At 42.1% G+C, this 12,900-nt stretch overlaps 1 protein-coding gene across 1 annotated transcript; it reads right to left on the bottom strand.

Annotated features, from left to right (window-relative positions):
• Positions 1-591: 591 nt before the first annotated feature.
• Positions 592-12,169, bottom strand: adra1ab (adrenoceptor alpha 1Ab). The gene is made up of 3 exons (XM_057019356.1): positions 12,027-12,169; positions 7,238-8,485; positions 592-3,309 (listed from the first exon to the last, which is right to left on the bottom strand). Exons 2-3 carry the CDS (start codon positions 8,154-8,156, stop codon positions 2,864-2,866), a joined length of 1,365 nt encoding a protein of 454 aa, XP_056875336.1. The 5' UTR covers positions 8,157-8,485; positions 12,027-12,169; the 3' UTR covers positions 592-2,863.
• Positions 12,170-12,900: the final 731 nt, after the last annotated feature.

Raw genomic sequence — 12,900 nt, 5'->3', positions numbered from 1 at the left:
TTCCCCCCACACTTTTGGATTTGGTTCTATCACATGCATCATTGTATCATTTAGGTATTTATCAGTTATAAAGGGCTGAGATGTAGGGTGACGTATGTTTGATCCCAATTTTTTTTGTGTACTCTAATCCACAAGCAACAAAGTTCCAGTGAGTTTAAAAGGTCACATCATGGCAGAAATGTGACACTTTGGTCACTTCATACAAAAACCTTCAATTCCGCTGCAAATATTTTCAGATGAAGCTGGTCTTGAGCTTAAATCATATCTGTCTTTTTCAGATTTCCCTTCAATCTAATTGTGATTCCGGCAACATTACAGTAAAGTACGATTATAATCATTTTAATTACTGACATTATTGGAAAAAGGGCCGCTCTAAACCTCTCAGCTATGTATGGTCCCCTGATCACTGTCACTGTGATTATTTCACCCATATGTTATGCTGCGGGGGGGTTTGCGTTTGACATTTTCTCACACATCCTAGGCTTTCTGCATATTTTTTTCAAACATTAGCCACCATATAAGTAAAAAAAGTGTGATTAGAACACAAAAGGTGTGTTTGTGTGGGTGTAAACACTCGTCACATTCAAACAATTATACGAAAATAGTGTTTTTAATGTCAAGTGCTGCATATGGGAATAAAATTAGCCATTAAACAGACAGTACATCATTTACTTTCACACACTTAATTGCTGTGACATTTTATTGGTCTCCGGCACTGGGTGGGCGACGTCTCTGTCTCTCCCGTAGCTGCGATTGTCAGCATCAGCATGAAATGTTGCTGCACAAATCATCACTTTTCTTTAGTCACGCTGCTCTGAAAGGGGTCAACAGCTCATTCTCAGCGACGTCTGGCCTAATGCAGCATAACATGGCTGAGGGGTGGAAATGCTTCTGCGCTGTGGTTTTATTTATTATCAGAGAGACTTTAGTAATAAAAAGTTTCCAGCCATAACCACATCATTTAACGCTGTTTAAATCCTATAACATGATGCAATGACCAGCCTTTTTTGGTGTTTTTCATTGTCAGATGGGGTCAAAACAGAGAAGAAAAACATGGAAACATGCAGCAATTAACAGACAGGGATGATTTTAATTTCATTTAATTCAATTTTTGTACTCTACGTGACATAGATGCTTTATTGTCTCATTTCAAGCTAAGGTTGGTATACCACGGATCATAAAGAATAATAGAATTTAAGTTCCCGGCTGTAAAATTGACTACCATTGCGTGCAGGATTTAAATTCAGGGGTCCATCTGATGGAATGTGCCACAATAAAATAAACCATCTTCCAAAGGTTATGGGGTTACATTGTCTATCGTGGAGCTAAATATCACTGCAGCTGCCTTCAGGGGAGGGGCGGGTCACACCCTGGACAAATCGAGTTCATGATTAGATTTTTTTTTGAAAAGTAGCTCATAACTCATTCCAGCAGCTTACCGAACACTACAGAAAGTTCCCGTCTTTGGTTTGCTGGGTAGTCCGTTTGCATTCCCATTGTAAGCGAAAAGCTCCAGAGTTCACTTCTAAGTGAACCCAGACCCACAGGTGGACCAAAGTTCCCTTCTTTAGTCTGCACCAGAGCCTAAACGAAGTGGACGTGAAGACGTAGCACCAAGATAAGTTCAAACTTAAAGTGAAGCTTTGTGCCCCCTACTGGTTGGGTTAGGTTAAGTCTGGTCCCAAAAGAAATAAGGGGGAAAAAACTTTTTAAATAAATATGTTAAATAAATACATAACCTCAATGGCCCATGAGCTTCTAGTAAAATGTCTGAACCCTGCAAAAGGTCGAACCAATTATCTTTTCCAGTGTGATACATCATTAAATTGGGTGTTGTTTTTGTTCACTAAATGGCTCCAGTTTCCCATGTATATGGCTACTTTACTGAGAAGCTTATCTACATTTTCAGTCTGATTTAATTCCAACTGCAAATTGAGCTGAATAAATGGTTTTAGTAAAATGCGTCTGTGTGTTGTTTACGAGGGAGGGAACCAACTAATACGTATGTGTGTTCTTGTAGTGATCCACTGTGAGCACCAATATACTCATTCTACGAGCAAAAGGTGGACATTTATGCAAACTGGGAGCATTTTGGATGCTGTTTGAGCATTAAGACATGGGTTTGAGGTTTAGTTTAGACCTGGGTTTATATTAGGGTTTAGGTTGGGATGTTAGTGTTAGAGGTAATGATTTATACCCAGCAAAGTCCCCACAAAGATAAGAATATGAGAATGTGCGTGTGTGTATGTAAGGTAATAATTAAATGTATGGGGATGTGTAAAATTAAGAATGTAATAGTAATTATAGGAAATAAATATGTTTTTATTAACAGCACAAGATACAATCATAGACAATGCATTTTTGTTGGACGTTTAAATAAAGCCTCTACATCACTGAATGGTAATTGTGCTCGGATAATTTAAAAGCTTCTCTCCAGAGCTTTTAAGAAATCTGCAGTAACAACACTCAAGTTCGAAGAAATCCACTTTCATTGGCTTGATCGTCACATCTGATTACAATTAAACTAAAGCAGTGGTAGGTGCGAACTCTTTGCACATGCTTGCTAATGCATTCTCGCCTCCCATATTTTGTGTATAACGCTATTTTTTAGATGTTAAATTCTCTCCAGCCTTCGTGGCTTCGGTCCTCACTAATGCTGCAGACGGTAAAGGACCGTCTACTCATCATCTCCTCCCATTTATTTGACACTCTGGGCATTTTCAGCGCCATAAAGCTGACCATGAACACCATTATCCCCTGCCTTATCTGTGCCATTATCGGCTGTTTGCAGGGGTCCTTTACAGCGAGGTTAATTGTTTGCATTCATGCGCTCAAGGTATACTGAAGCGAGACATCCATTATACTATACTGCTTCACCTGGAACACCAAGAGAAAGGCACAAGACCTTGGTTGGTCGGTGACCAGAGGGGCTCGGCGGTATCGGGGTCTGACTTGCTGAGAAACACCACTCCTTCAGCAGACTCCTGCTCGGCATTTGTGTCTGATCCAGGCCGCCGTCGGGTGAGGAACCTTTATGGCAGCGACACCAACAACATGCAGCCTTATCAGCTGAGAGGTCAGAAGTGTTTGGTTTTAAGTCCGAGTTGGATGAATGGGGCTGCCCTTGGGTTTTGACAGCCGGGGAACCGGTTCTCCGGCACTGGCCGCGGAGCACGCTGGTAAAGGCTTTCTTGAACTCACGGCTGAAGCAGGGATAGATGACGGGGTTGATGCAGCTGTTGAGGTAGCCCAGCCAGAAGCTTATCTTAAAAATGGTCTCAGAAGGTTTATAGGATGGGAAGATAGAGCCTGGAAAATAAACAAGCACACGTCCAAAATCAAAGACTGCTTTAAAAATAAATGCGCCATCAACAGTTTGGGACGTGCACAGGGGTGATTCTCTTTAATGGCCAACTAGTTAAAAATCTGCACTTGTGCTCACTCGCTTAATGAGTAAATAATTCAGCAAATGCTCCTGCTCAGCTGGGAGTAAAGAACTGGCGGTTCTGTGCTCCTCAGTTCACAGACCAAAAGGTTCATTGAGCTGAAGTCCGGTACAAGTACAGACGTGAGGCACTGTCTCAGATTAGCGTCCTAAATGAACAGCGGAAGCTGCAGATGTCACAAAGGGAGCAATTGTGCTTACGCTCCACTCTGGGCTCTGGACATAAAACTCCAATCATTCATTCTAGATTGTCCTTGTCTAGTCTTCTGCTCATGCAGAGAAATGGCCTGATTGAGGGTAGCCTTTAAGAGACAAAACACTTTTGGATGATACCCTTCACCTAAACTCTTATATTTAACTCAGGTCACCAATCGCTCATAATTCTCATGTATCTCGGCCTGTATTAAGTGCTAAAGTATTCAGTTTGTAGGTAAGTTCTGCTATTTGTTCCGAGCAGGCTTTGGTCAGGACCCAGCGACGAGCAAGAGTCTATTTATAAGCTCGGCGACTTCATTCCGCTGCAGCGATAAAACCCACCGGATACAAGCCAACACAAAAAAAGACCCGAATGCAGGAACACAGGCCAGATAAAACAGGCTGAGAAAATCAAATTGTCTCAGAGGCTGAGTGAGAGCTGAGCTGTGAGCCATGAAGGTCTGTCTCTCCTAAAATGCAGAACTATTCTCCGATTGACCCCCCCCCCCCCCTTCCAGAGACCCCTGGGTGACAGAATATGCCTCCTGGCATTACGGCTCATTAAGCAGCGAACTTGTTAGCCATAATAGCTTTCATATGAGGCAGTAAATATCTTGGTTCATTTCATTTTTAAATTGCAGCTGCAGCACCACTGTGGTGTTTTACTTGGTCATCTGGGTTGGCTGTAATTGAATTTCTGATGCCCCCTCCAAGGAATCTGAATAGACGCTTCAAGACAGATCACCAATGGAGATGATGCTCTGAAACTATACAACTCCATTTGCTGCACTTTTTTTAAAGTTTTTTTTTAAGTTTGGCAACTTACGGTAAAACAAACAAATAAAAAACTACCAGACCATCAAATACATGAATATTCTCTCTCTTGTTTGAGTGCATCATTTGTTTTTGCACTTAAAAAAGAACAAAAATCTATAAACTACAAAATTGGAGATTTTGTCAGTTCAGTCAACTCTAACATCCTAATTTCAGTTCAGGCTGCAAAGGATAAAGCAAAACCAAATTATATATCAGTTACATAAGCAAATAACCAGAGTTGCAACTGCAGACAACCTTTGGAAAGTGGAAACTGGTGATTCGAAGAATTCTTTCTGCATAAATTGGAGATGTGATAAGAACAATTTATTATCATTACATAACTACCTTTGATGTATAAGCACAGTTTCTCCTGGATTTAGTGAGATTTGCTAGCATTAGCATTAGAATAATAACACTAGTATTTTAAATGCTAATGATACCATTTAAATGTGCTGTGCTTTGTAGATAACTATTATTAATATTATTATTGTTATTATATTATTATTATTATTATTATTATTATTATATTATTATTATTATTATTACCGGTATTATTATTATTATTATCATCATCATCATCATCATAGTTGTTGTTGATTTAAATGAGATATTCCCATGAGAAAAGACCAGGAAAGGATTACAATAGAATTTGCAGACAGAAGTGTTATCTTTACTTTAAAAAGTAACATGTTCTAGAAAGTAAGATTGCTGTTTGCCTTCGGGACAAACATTGGACAAGGATCAAAAAGTCCATGAGAAGTTCAAGTTAACTAGGGGAACAATGTGATGGAAACTGGGAGAAAGTGTCAATTTGGGTCATTGTTTGTGTTAGATTTACAACTAAAAAGATTGTTGCCACTTTGCTTTTTGAATCCCTGTAACAAAAGACCTTAAAAACAATAAAAATCAGCCAACAGCTGCGAGGATTTCACAGGCACCGTTGTGTTTATGCAGGGATTACCCTTTGTACTGTTCAGTAAAGCTGGTTATTAATGTCCACATATGAACAATAGAGAGGAAAGACAACACCTGCACGGATATTTCACCTATCGCGACTTCGTGGTGCTCTGTGACCTCAATAAAATGAGTTTGTGGAATCAAACAGGCCTTTCGGTCGTAATCTCACCATCTGATCTTCACTGACTGCTGGCATACGTCTAAAATATACACAAGTCAACATTTACATGCACTCACATGCAACAAGAGTTTTTTCAAAAGCAAATAAGATTGAAGATCAGGCCTGACAACAGTTATCACAATCTGTAGATGAAGTTTATCAGCTATGAGGATCCAATATACGTATGTGTGTGACTGGATTTTATCGAGCTTTGAGCAGCTCATTTTTCTGAATCTTGTCACTAGGTTGATGTTTTGACTACAGCAGCAGAAAATTGATTCACGTACATTTGGCTTTCTTTCAGCTAAAACGCCACAGAAATTCAAACAGACCTCATTTGTTTCTACCGTTCCTTCAGTCCTGTGGACATTTCTAGACAATGAAAAGGAACAAGAAATAAGAATATCATTACAAGTAAACATAATACAGTGGGACCTCTACTTATGAAATTAATTGGTTCTGGAAGTTGTTTCGTAACCTGAAAATTACGAAAGTAGAGAAGCGTTTTCCATGTAAATGCCCTAATTCGTTCCAAGCCCCCAAAAATTCGGCCCTATTTTTTTTATAAATCATAAAAATGCATCAAAACATGTAACAAATACATGTTACAATTAAATTACCGCACAATAAATGTAGGAATTCAGTGCAAGGCTTCTCCAGGAACAAAATGAACTTTATTACAGGCTAATCTTACATTAGCCATCATTACTAGCAACGAACGTTAACACTTGTTGTAACACCGCCATCTAAGATGCTAGGCGATAGCCAATGGCAGAGCAGCTACAAGCATGTTTACGTTCGCTAAACTCCGCGAGCTGCGAGTAGCAGCGGTAGCGTATTTTTGCCTTTCGTATCCTGAAATTTCTTTCGTAACAAGAGAAAATATTTTCCCGTTGAGACGTTTCGTAACCTGAAAATTTCGCATGTAGAGACATTCTTAAGTAGAGGTTCCACTGTATACATTAGCTTGTTTCATGATCTTAATGTTTGATTTTGTCTAACTAGCCTAATTAATTGAGGACCCATGCAGATGAACATTTGATATAAATGTTTTCTGAAACCCTTAATTTATGATGCCGTGAAGAGTCCCCAAATGATTTTGGAATTTTACATTTTGAGCTCATTGTTCACCTCTTGAGAAATCTGGGATGTGGCTTTAGCCTGAAATCAGAAAGTAATGGTGCACAGTCTGTCCTGCTATTGAGATTTGACAGCTCTTAACATTCATATAGCACATTTCCCTGCACTTTTGCATTCCCTTTTATTTTATTGTTGTCTATGGTTGCTTAGCTATCATTATTTTGGGAATTGGCAGGTACATCACTCCTTTATGGGGGTTTCTAATGAGAGAATTTGTGATTGGTACAAAACTCACAAAATGGCCATAAACTCACAGAGCAACGATTTAAAGTCAGTATTGCTTGATAATTTAAAAAGGTGAGAACAAAAAGTTGTGTATATTAATGGATAAATTCTGCTTCATATAATTTGCCTCAATTGCGCTATAATACCTTTACAACACTATATGGTGTTAAATCCTTCATTAACTGTCATTTTATTTTTTTGATTAATTTCACTCGTTACATATCATCTAATTGTACTGCAGACATAATTGTCCTGTGAGATTAATCCTAAAAATGTAAAAGAGGTTAGCAGGTACGTACCAATGGGTAAAACTAGGAAAAAGGGAAGCCAGCACAGAATGAAGCATCCAACAACAATACCCAGAGTCTTGGCTGCCTTTTCCTCTTTGGTGAACTTCAGCAGCCTTGGCAGGGAAAAGGTGGTGCGTTTATGACCCATGCTAATGTTATCATCCTGCTGCTTCTCCGCTTGAGCGGCGTTCCCTCTGTGCACCCTCAGCATCACCCCTTCGGTCTCAACCCCATCTCCCTTATTGCCCTTTCTGAGTGTCGCGGTCTCCCTCCTCGCCACGGTGTACACGCGGCAGTACATGGCCAGGATGATGACCAGCGGGATATAAAATGACCCCAGTGCTGAAAACAAAGCATAGCCGGGTTCCTCTGTTATTCGACACACCGACTCATCTTCTGGGTCTGGCTCCTTCCAGCCAAACAGGGGGCCTACGGATATGGCGGCCGAGAGACCCCAGAGAGCTGCCACCGCCGCCAAGCCTCGCCTCCCTGTTGCGATTGCGGAGTAGCGCAGCGGGTAACTGACAGCCAAGTACCGGTCGATCGAGATAACGCACAGGCTGAGGATGGAGGCGGTGCAGCACAGGACGTCCAGGGCGGCCCAGACGCTGCAGAAGGGTCGGCCAAACACCCACCGTCCCAGAGCTTCCGAGGTCGCGGAGAAGGGCAGGACCGCCGAGCTGAGCAGCAGGTCCGCCGCCGCCAGGTTGGCGATGAAGTAGTGCGTCACAGAGCGCCAGTGGTGGTGGAACAACACCGACAGGATCACCAGGATGTTACCAAAGACCCCAAAGATCACGAACACCAGCAGGACCAGCCCCAGAAGCACTGCCTTTACGACGTCCACCTCTGGGTGGGCGGTGGAGCTGCAGTTGAGACAGCGTTCCTCCACAGAGGATATGCTCACGTTCTCAGCAGGAAACATCATTTTGTGCGAGTGCTAGTCTCCCAGAGGATCATACATCATCCCTTCCTCAAACTGCAATAACTCCTCTCTGCTCCCCTCAATGCACGGCATGAAAAGCTTTTCCTGCCGCATAAGTAGCCCTTAAAGTCAATTTGTTGATGCAGTAACTCTTGCCAGCACTCCACCAATCATATGGCCCGAGCTCCTTGACAGAACGTTATTTCCACAGAGAGCGCTGCCGTACAGTGTGTCATGCGGAGTCTGGCATCATTCCATATTCATATTGCAACTGGCAGTCGCTGTTGGATGGTAGTGATGTCAGCCATGTCGGAAGGTTTACCGCTGGAGGTCTGCAAACACAATAAAAAAAACAATTTAAGATAGACCGAAGAAAACATCTCACGTGGAATACATGATAACAAGCGTGGCCGCACTGGGAAAATTGCTCAGCCTCATTTCCAAAGCCCTCTGACCAGTCTTTGATTACAGACGCATCAGAGCACACTGGTGGTAGATGGTTGTCGGCTCTCACAACTGCAATCACAGGAAAACACCCGGTTTTGGTTCTCCTTCATGTAACAGATCTTCATGGGCAGATCAATTGAAGAAAAGAAAAAATCAATATCCAGAAACTGTGAGGGGATGCAGCTCTCATCTAATGGTGAATTTATTCAGGGCAAAGGCAAAATGCTATGACATTATGAGAAAAAGCAGTCAGCCGTGCAGGGATTACGGAGATAAATGAAAGCATTGGTCATTTTCCTTGAGAAATGACATTCCGCCAGAGCTCATGATGACTTCCTTTAAGGTTTTTGTGTCTGTAAGCTGTGCTGAACTCAAATTGTTAGATGACAGGCCGGGAATTGAACCTCGAATTGCCTCTGCCTGATAGTCCCACTCACCGCCACTCACGGTGTACGTGTTGGAGATCCGGGATATCAGCGTGGGGAGATAAACATGGGCTAGGATGAAAAAGAATAAAAGAGATAAAGCCTCCGAAGAGCGGTCATGCCTGTCACGCGTTCACGTGGGATCAAACGCTTGCGATTGCTCGCGTGTCCCACGGCGAGGGGGAACAAAATTTGCCAAAGCAAACACTGCTTCAAACGCATCAGGATCAGTAGCTATGAAGAGAGTTGAAATAATAAGGAAATAGTTGCTGGAGATAGGATTCAAAAGCAGCATGATGCAGTATGCAGAGCTCTTTCGGAGATTTTGTAAGGATGAATGCACTGGCCAACTGTGGTTGATGATTATATTTCTTTAGACAGACCCTTTCTTGGCATAACTTTAGCCTATTATTTGTGTTGGTGTCAGTCAAAAAGGGGTTCCTGAAGGTTCAACAATGGGGACCTGGCTGGGAATCTGGAGCTCTTCTTAAAGGGTCTTTATGTGTATCTCGCATCCGTCACATCATCTGAGGAGGCAAACGTGCTGAATGACTTTTACCGAGGCTTGTCCGAGCCCCAGTCAGGAAACTTCAAGAACTGCTTTCTGGCTGGTTTTCTCTTGTTAAATCCAGTCAGGCTTTGATTGAATGTGCTCCAAGTGGGACAGAGGATTGTCAGACTTCTGAGCTCTTGACAATCAGTTTTGGTTCAGCGCTCTCTTTTGTTTTGACAGTCTACACGACGCGCAGACTCGAGCGAGTGGCCCTTGCCGGCGCAGTTCCAGGCTGGCAGCGACCTTCCTCTGCCGGAACATCAAGAGCACGTCGGCATATTTCATCACTGTCTGGTATGCTGGATTTACAGCGGCGGTTCAGAAGAAGCTGCAAAGGGAGATAAGGTCAGGCGAAAAACAATTGCTCTCCCTCTCTGCCTCTCCTCCTGCCAGCCCGCCTTATCTCCCCAGATTGAGGAAGATTCCACAATCGCTTCCATCCCAGACTCACCTGCTCGGCAAGCTTTCCTCTGGAAGGAGGCACAGAATTAAAAAATGATGCCTTAAACCAGAAGTATAATCCAGAATTAGTTTATTGATGGAGGGTCTGAGATTTCTCATTGCTGCCTTTCTGACCTGCAAATCAACCTCCTGAAATTAAAACCCAGCGAGACTGGGACACGTGACAGTTTTATGTTCAGAACCTGCTTGTCTGACACCCCACACTTCATTCGTATGTGCGAGGTTGGTGCTTGGCTCCAGGCTCATAACCCAGAGTGTGCCATAAAATTAAAAGTCCACAGCCTGTCCTTTCACTTTATGTCTCATTCATGGCTGCATTATTATGGAAGGGGCGGCTGATGGAAGAGCTGAGATAAAATGATGATTTGCTAGTGCATAATGCGTTAAATGTCATCTCAGGCAGATGTTATGAATGCACACCCTCCCTCCAGAAAGCCTGTGTGTTTTTGTTTCTATTTATCATAATTTCCTCCTCCTTGGATAGAGGATTTTCCCGAAAGCTGTGAATGTTTATGACTTCAAATGGACTATCTCAGATATATTCCTTCAAATTATCATTTCAGCTCGATACCATTCCTCTCATGTAATGCCTTGAGGTTTCACGCCATGCAAATCAGTCAGAAAGACAATAAAAAGAGGCAGCGTATTACATCTGAGATCACACGATCCCTCCTTTCTCCCCGTGAAGCTGCTCGAATAAAATCTATCAGGGAACAAATCGGCAGTCCATTTTACATCTGAATTGCAAAGGTGCAGCACTCATCATCGTTAGATCTACAAAGATGGTGTCGTGTCCTTGAAGGAGCTTACTGATGTCATTCTCTCAGCCCGAGGGTCCATTATAGTCTTAGAGCAAGTCAGCCAATCAGAACTCTAATTGGACTCATTATGATTTTGTTTCAGGAAAGCGATTAATTAGCGAGCATATTAAATGCCTAATGTAGCCTCATGAATGGAGCGACAGCATCACTCCCTCTACGACTGTGTGCTTGATTTAATAAATACAGGCTTCAGCACTGAGAGGTCTAGACTGAAAATATCTCCTTGAATTTCCTTGAACTTTGGGGTTGTTGACTTCAGTCACTTCTTAAAGACGAGGCTAATTGAGTTAATGCCTCTGATCGTGCTGACTCTTTAGCATTGAAGTGCTAGTACATTCGAATGAATTAGCTCATTTAGCATCATTTGGGTAGGATAAATAGCAGAGATCCCCCAAATATATGAGAACATTTTCCAGCTTTGTCGGTATGTGCAAAACAACTGAAAACATGCATTGCGTGATAGGATCCAACTCTGATAAACTCTGGTTTGAAATGATATTGGCCTCTTTGAGCCACATATGCAGCACAACGTCCATTCAACACCCTCCTCCCCCTGTCATCATGATATTATGTTCTGCTGCAAAGCACGGCAGAAATCATGCATGAAAACTATAATATGAGCAACTTTCCTCTGTTTCTTTGGATCAATGCTCCAGTGAATGTTTAAGGACCATTTTGTGTAGGCTGCACTTTCCATTAGAAAAAAATTGCCTGACATTCCTATTTCTTTATTACCGAAATTAGCCTGGAACGATTTCACTTCCTCGTTCGAGTAATTTTAGCATACATCGCAGGTTGAAAACCCTGTGCCCTTTTAATGCTGCATTAACTCTAATGTGTTCTTCACATTTATATCCACATTCTTTCTATTAGCATTTGTATATTCTCTGGGTTACTTCAGATTCAGGGCAGCTAGCTGCTGGGTGAGAAATGAAAATATGAATAAGACTCTGCTCTCTATTTGCTTCACATCCAAGCTGATGATGCACACAACACCATGTTTTGCTGCTGGCATCTCACAGTGATCCGTGAGAGGGAACAACAGTGCAACTAATTAGAGTGGATCAAAAATAGCCAGAGTGATCCTTTATGAAAATTAGAAGTCAATCAGCCTCAAAAAGGATGCTTCTGAGATGGCTAGAAGAGGAGATGAGGAGACACCTACCTTGTCCCAAAGCCCCTTCATAAACATTCAGGCAGGAGATAAGAGCGGGGCTTATTTGCTCCTCAGGCAGTCATTCTTCTCTCCTCTACAGAGACTGAGGACGGACATCCTCTCCTTCCTTTTTTCCTCCAGCTGCCGGAGCAGGAAAGTCACACTGAGGACTGTCCGAACTGCTCCAGCCAGGCCCCGCCCACCCCCCGTTCACCGCCCCCCGACAGCATGGACCCTGTAATTAAGGGATGGTCACGAGCCATTAATTTACAGCATCACCTGGTGTAAGCTGACTGATTAGGCCATTAATAACAATAGGTCAACAACAGCAAAACTGCACTTCTTTGTGTTCGAGTGCAGGTTTGCCACTAAGGTGAGCAAAAATCCATTAGTTTTGTACTTTAAATGTCTACAGGAGGTTGGTCAAAACCACCTTCATTCTCATTTGGAGTTTTGTTGACAAAAGGAATATTTTTTATCTTCCGTGCATCTACAAACCCACAAAAGGTTTGTAAGACATTTAAATTACTGCCATTAATGTCTGTTTAGATTAAGTGCTGATAACCTTTTCCATTACCTTCTTTGTCCTGTTTCTAAATTTAATTTTAGGAAGAAAAAAACATATCAGTGATGCATGCAATACTGAGTCACCTTAAAAAAATAGAAAATATACCATAAATGGTATTGACAAACATTACAAGTCAAGTCAGCAGCGATTTACATCACTACGCAGTAAAGTGACTGCCCAGAGAAGAAAAATACCTTCAGCAGTCTGTAGGGACTGAAGCTACAATTTCACATCACCATGTTGAGGTGAGATCAGGCGTTGCATCAAACTTTGAAGTTTTGCTTTGGTCCAATCAGCTCAGTTCACGTTTGATGA

Source organism: Takifugu flavidus, chromosome 20 (assembly GCF_003711565.1).
Source record: "Takifugu flavidus isolate HTHZ2018 chromosome 20, ASM371156v2, whole genome shotgun sequence".
In the NCBI taxonomy this organism is placed as follows: Eukaryota; Metazoa; Chordata; class Actinopteri; order Tetraodontiformes; family Tetraodontidae; genus Takifugu; species Takifugu flavidus.
This window is presented reverse-complemented; position numbering and strand designations above follow the sequence as displayed.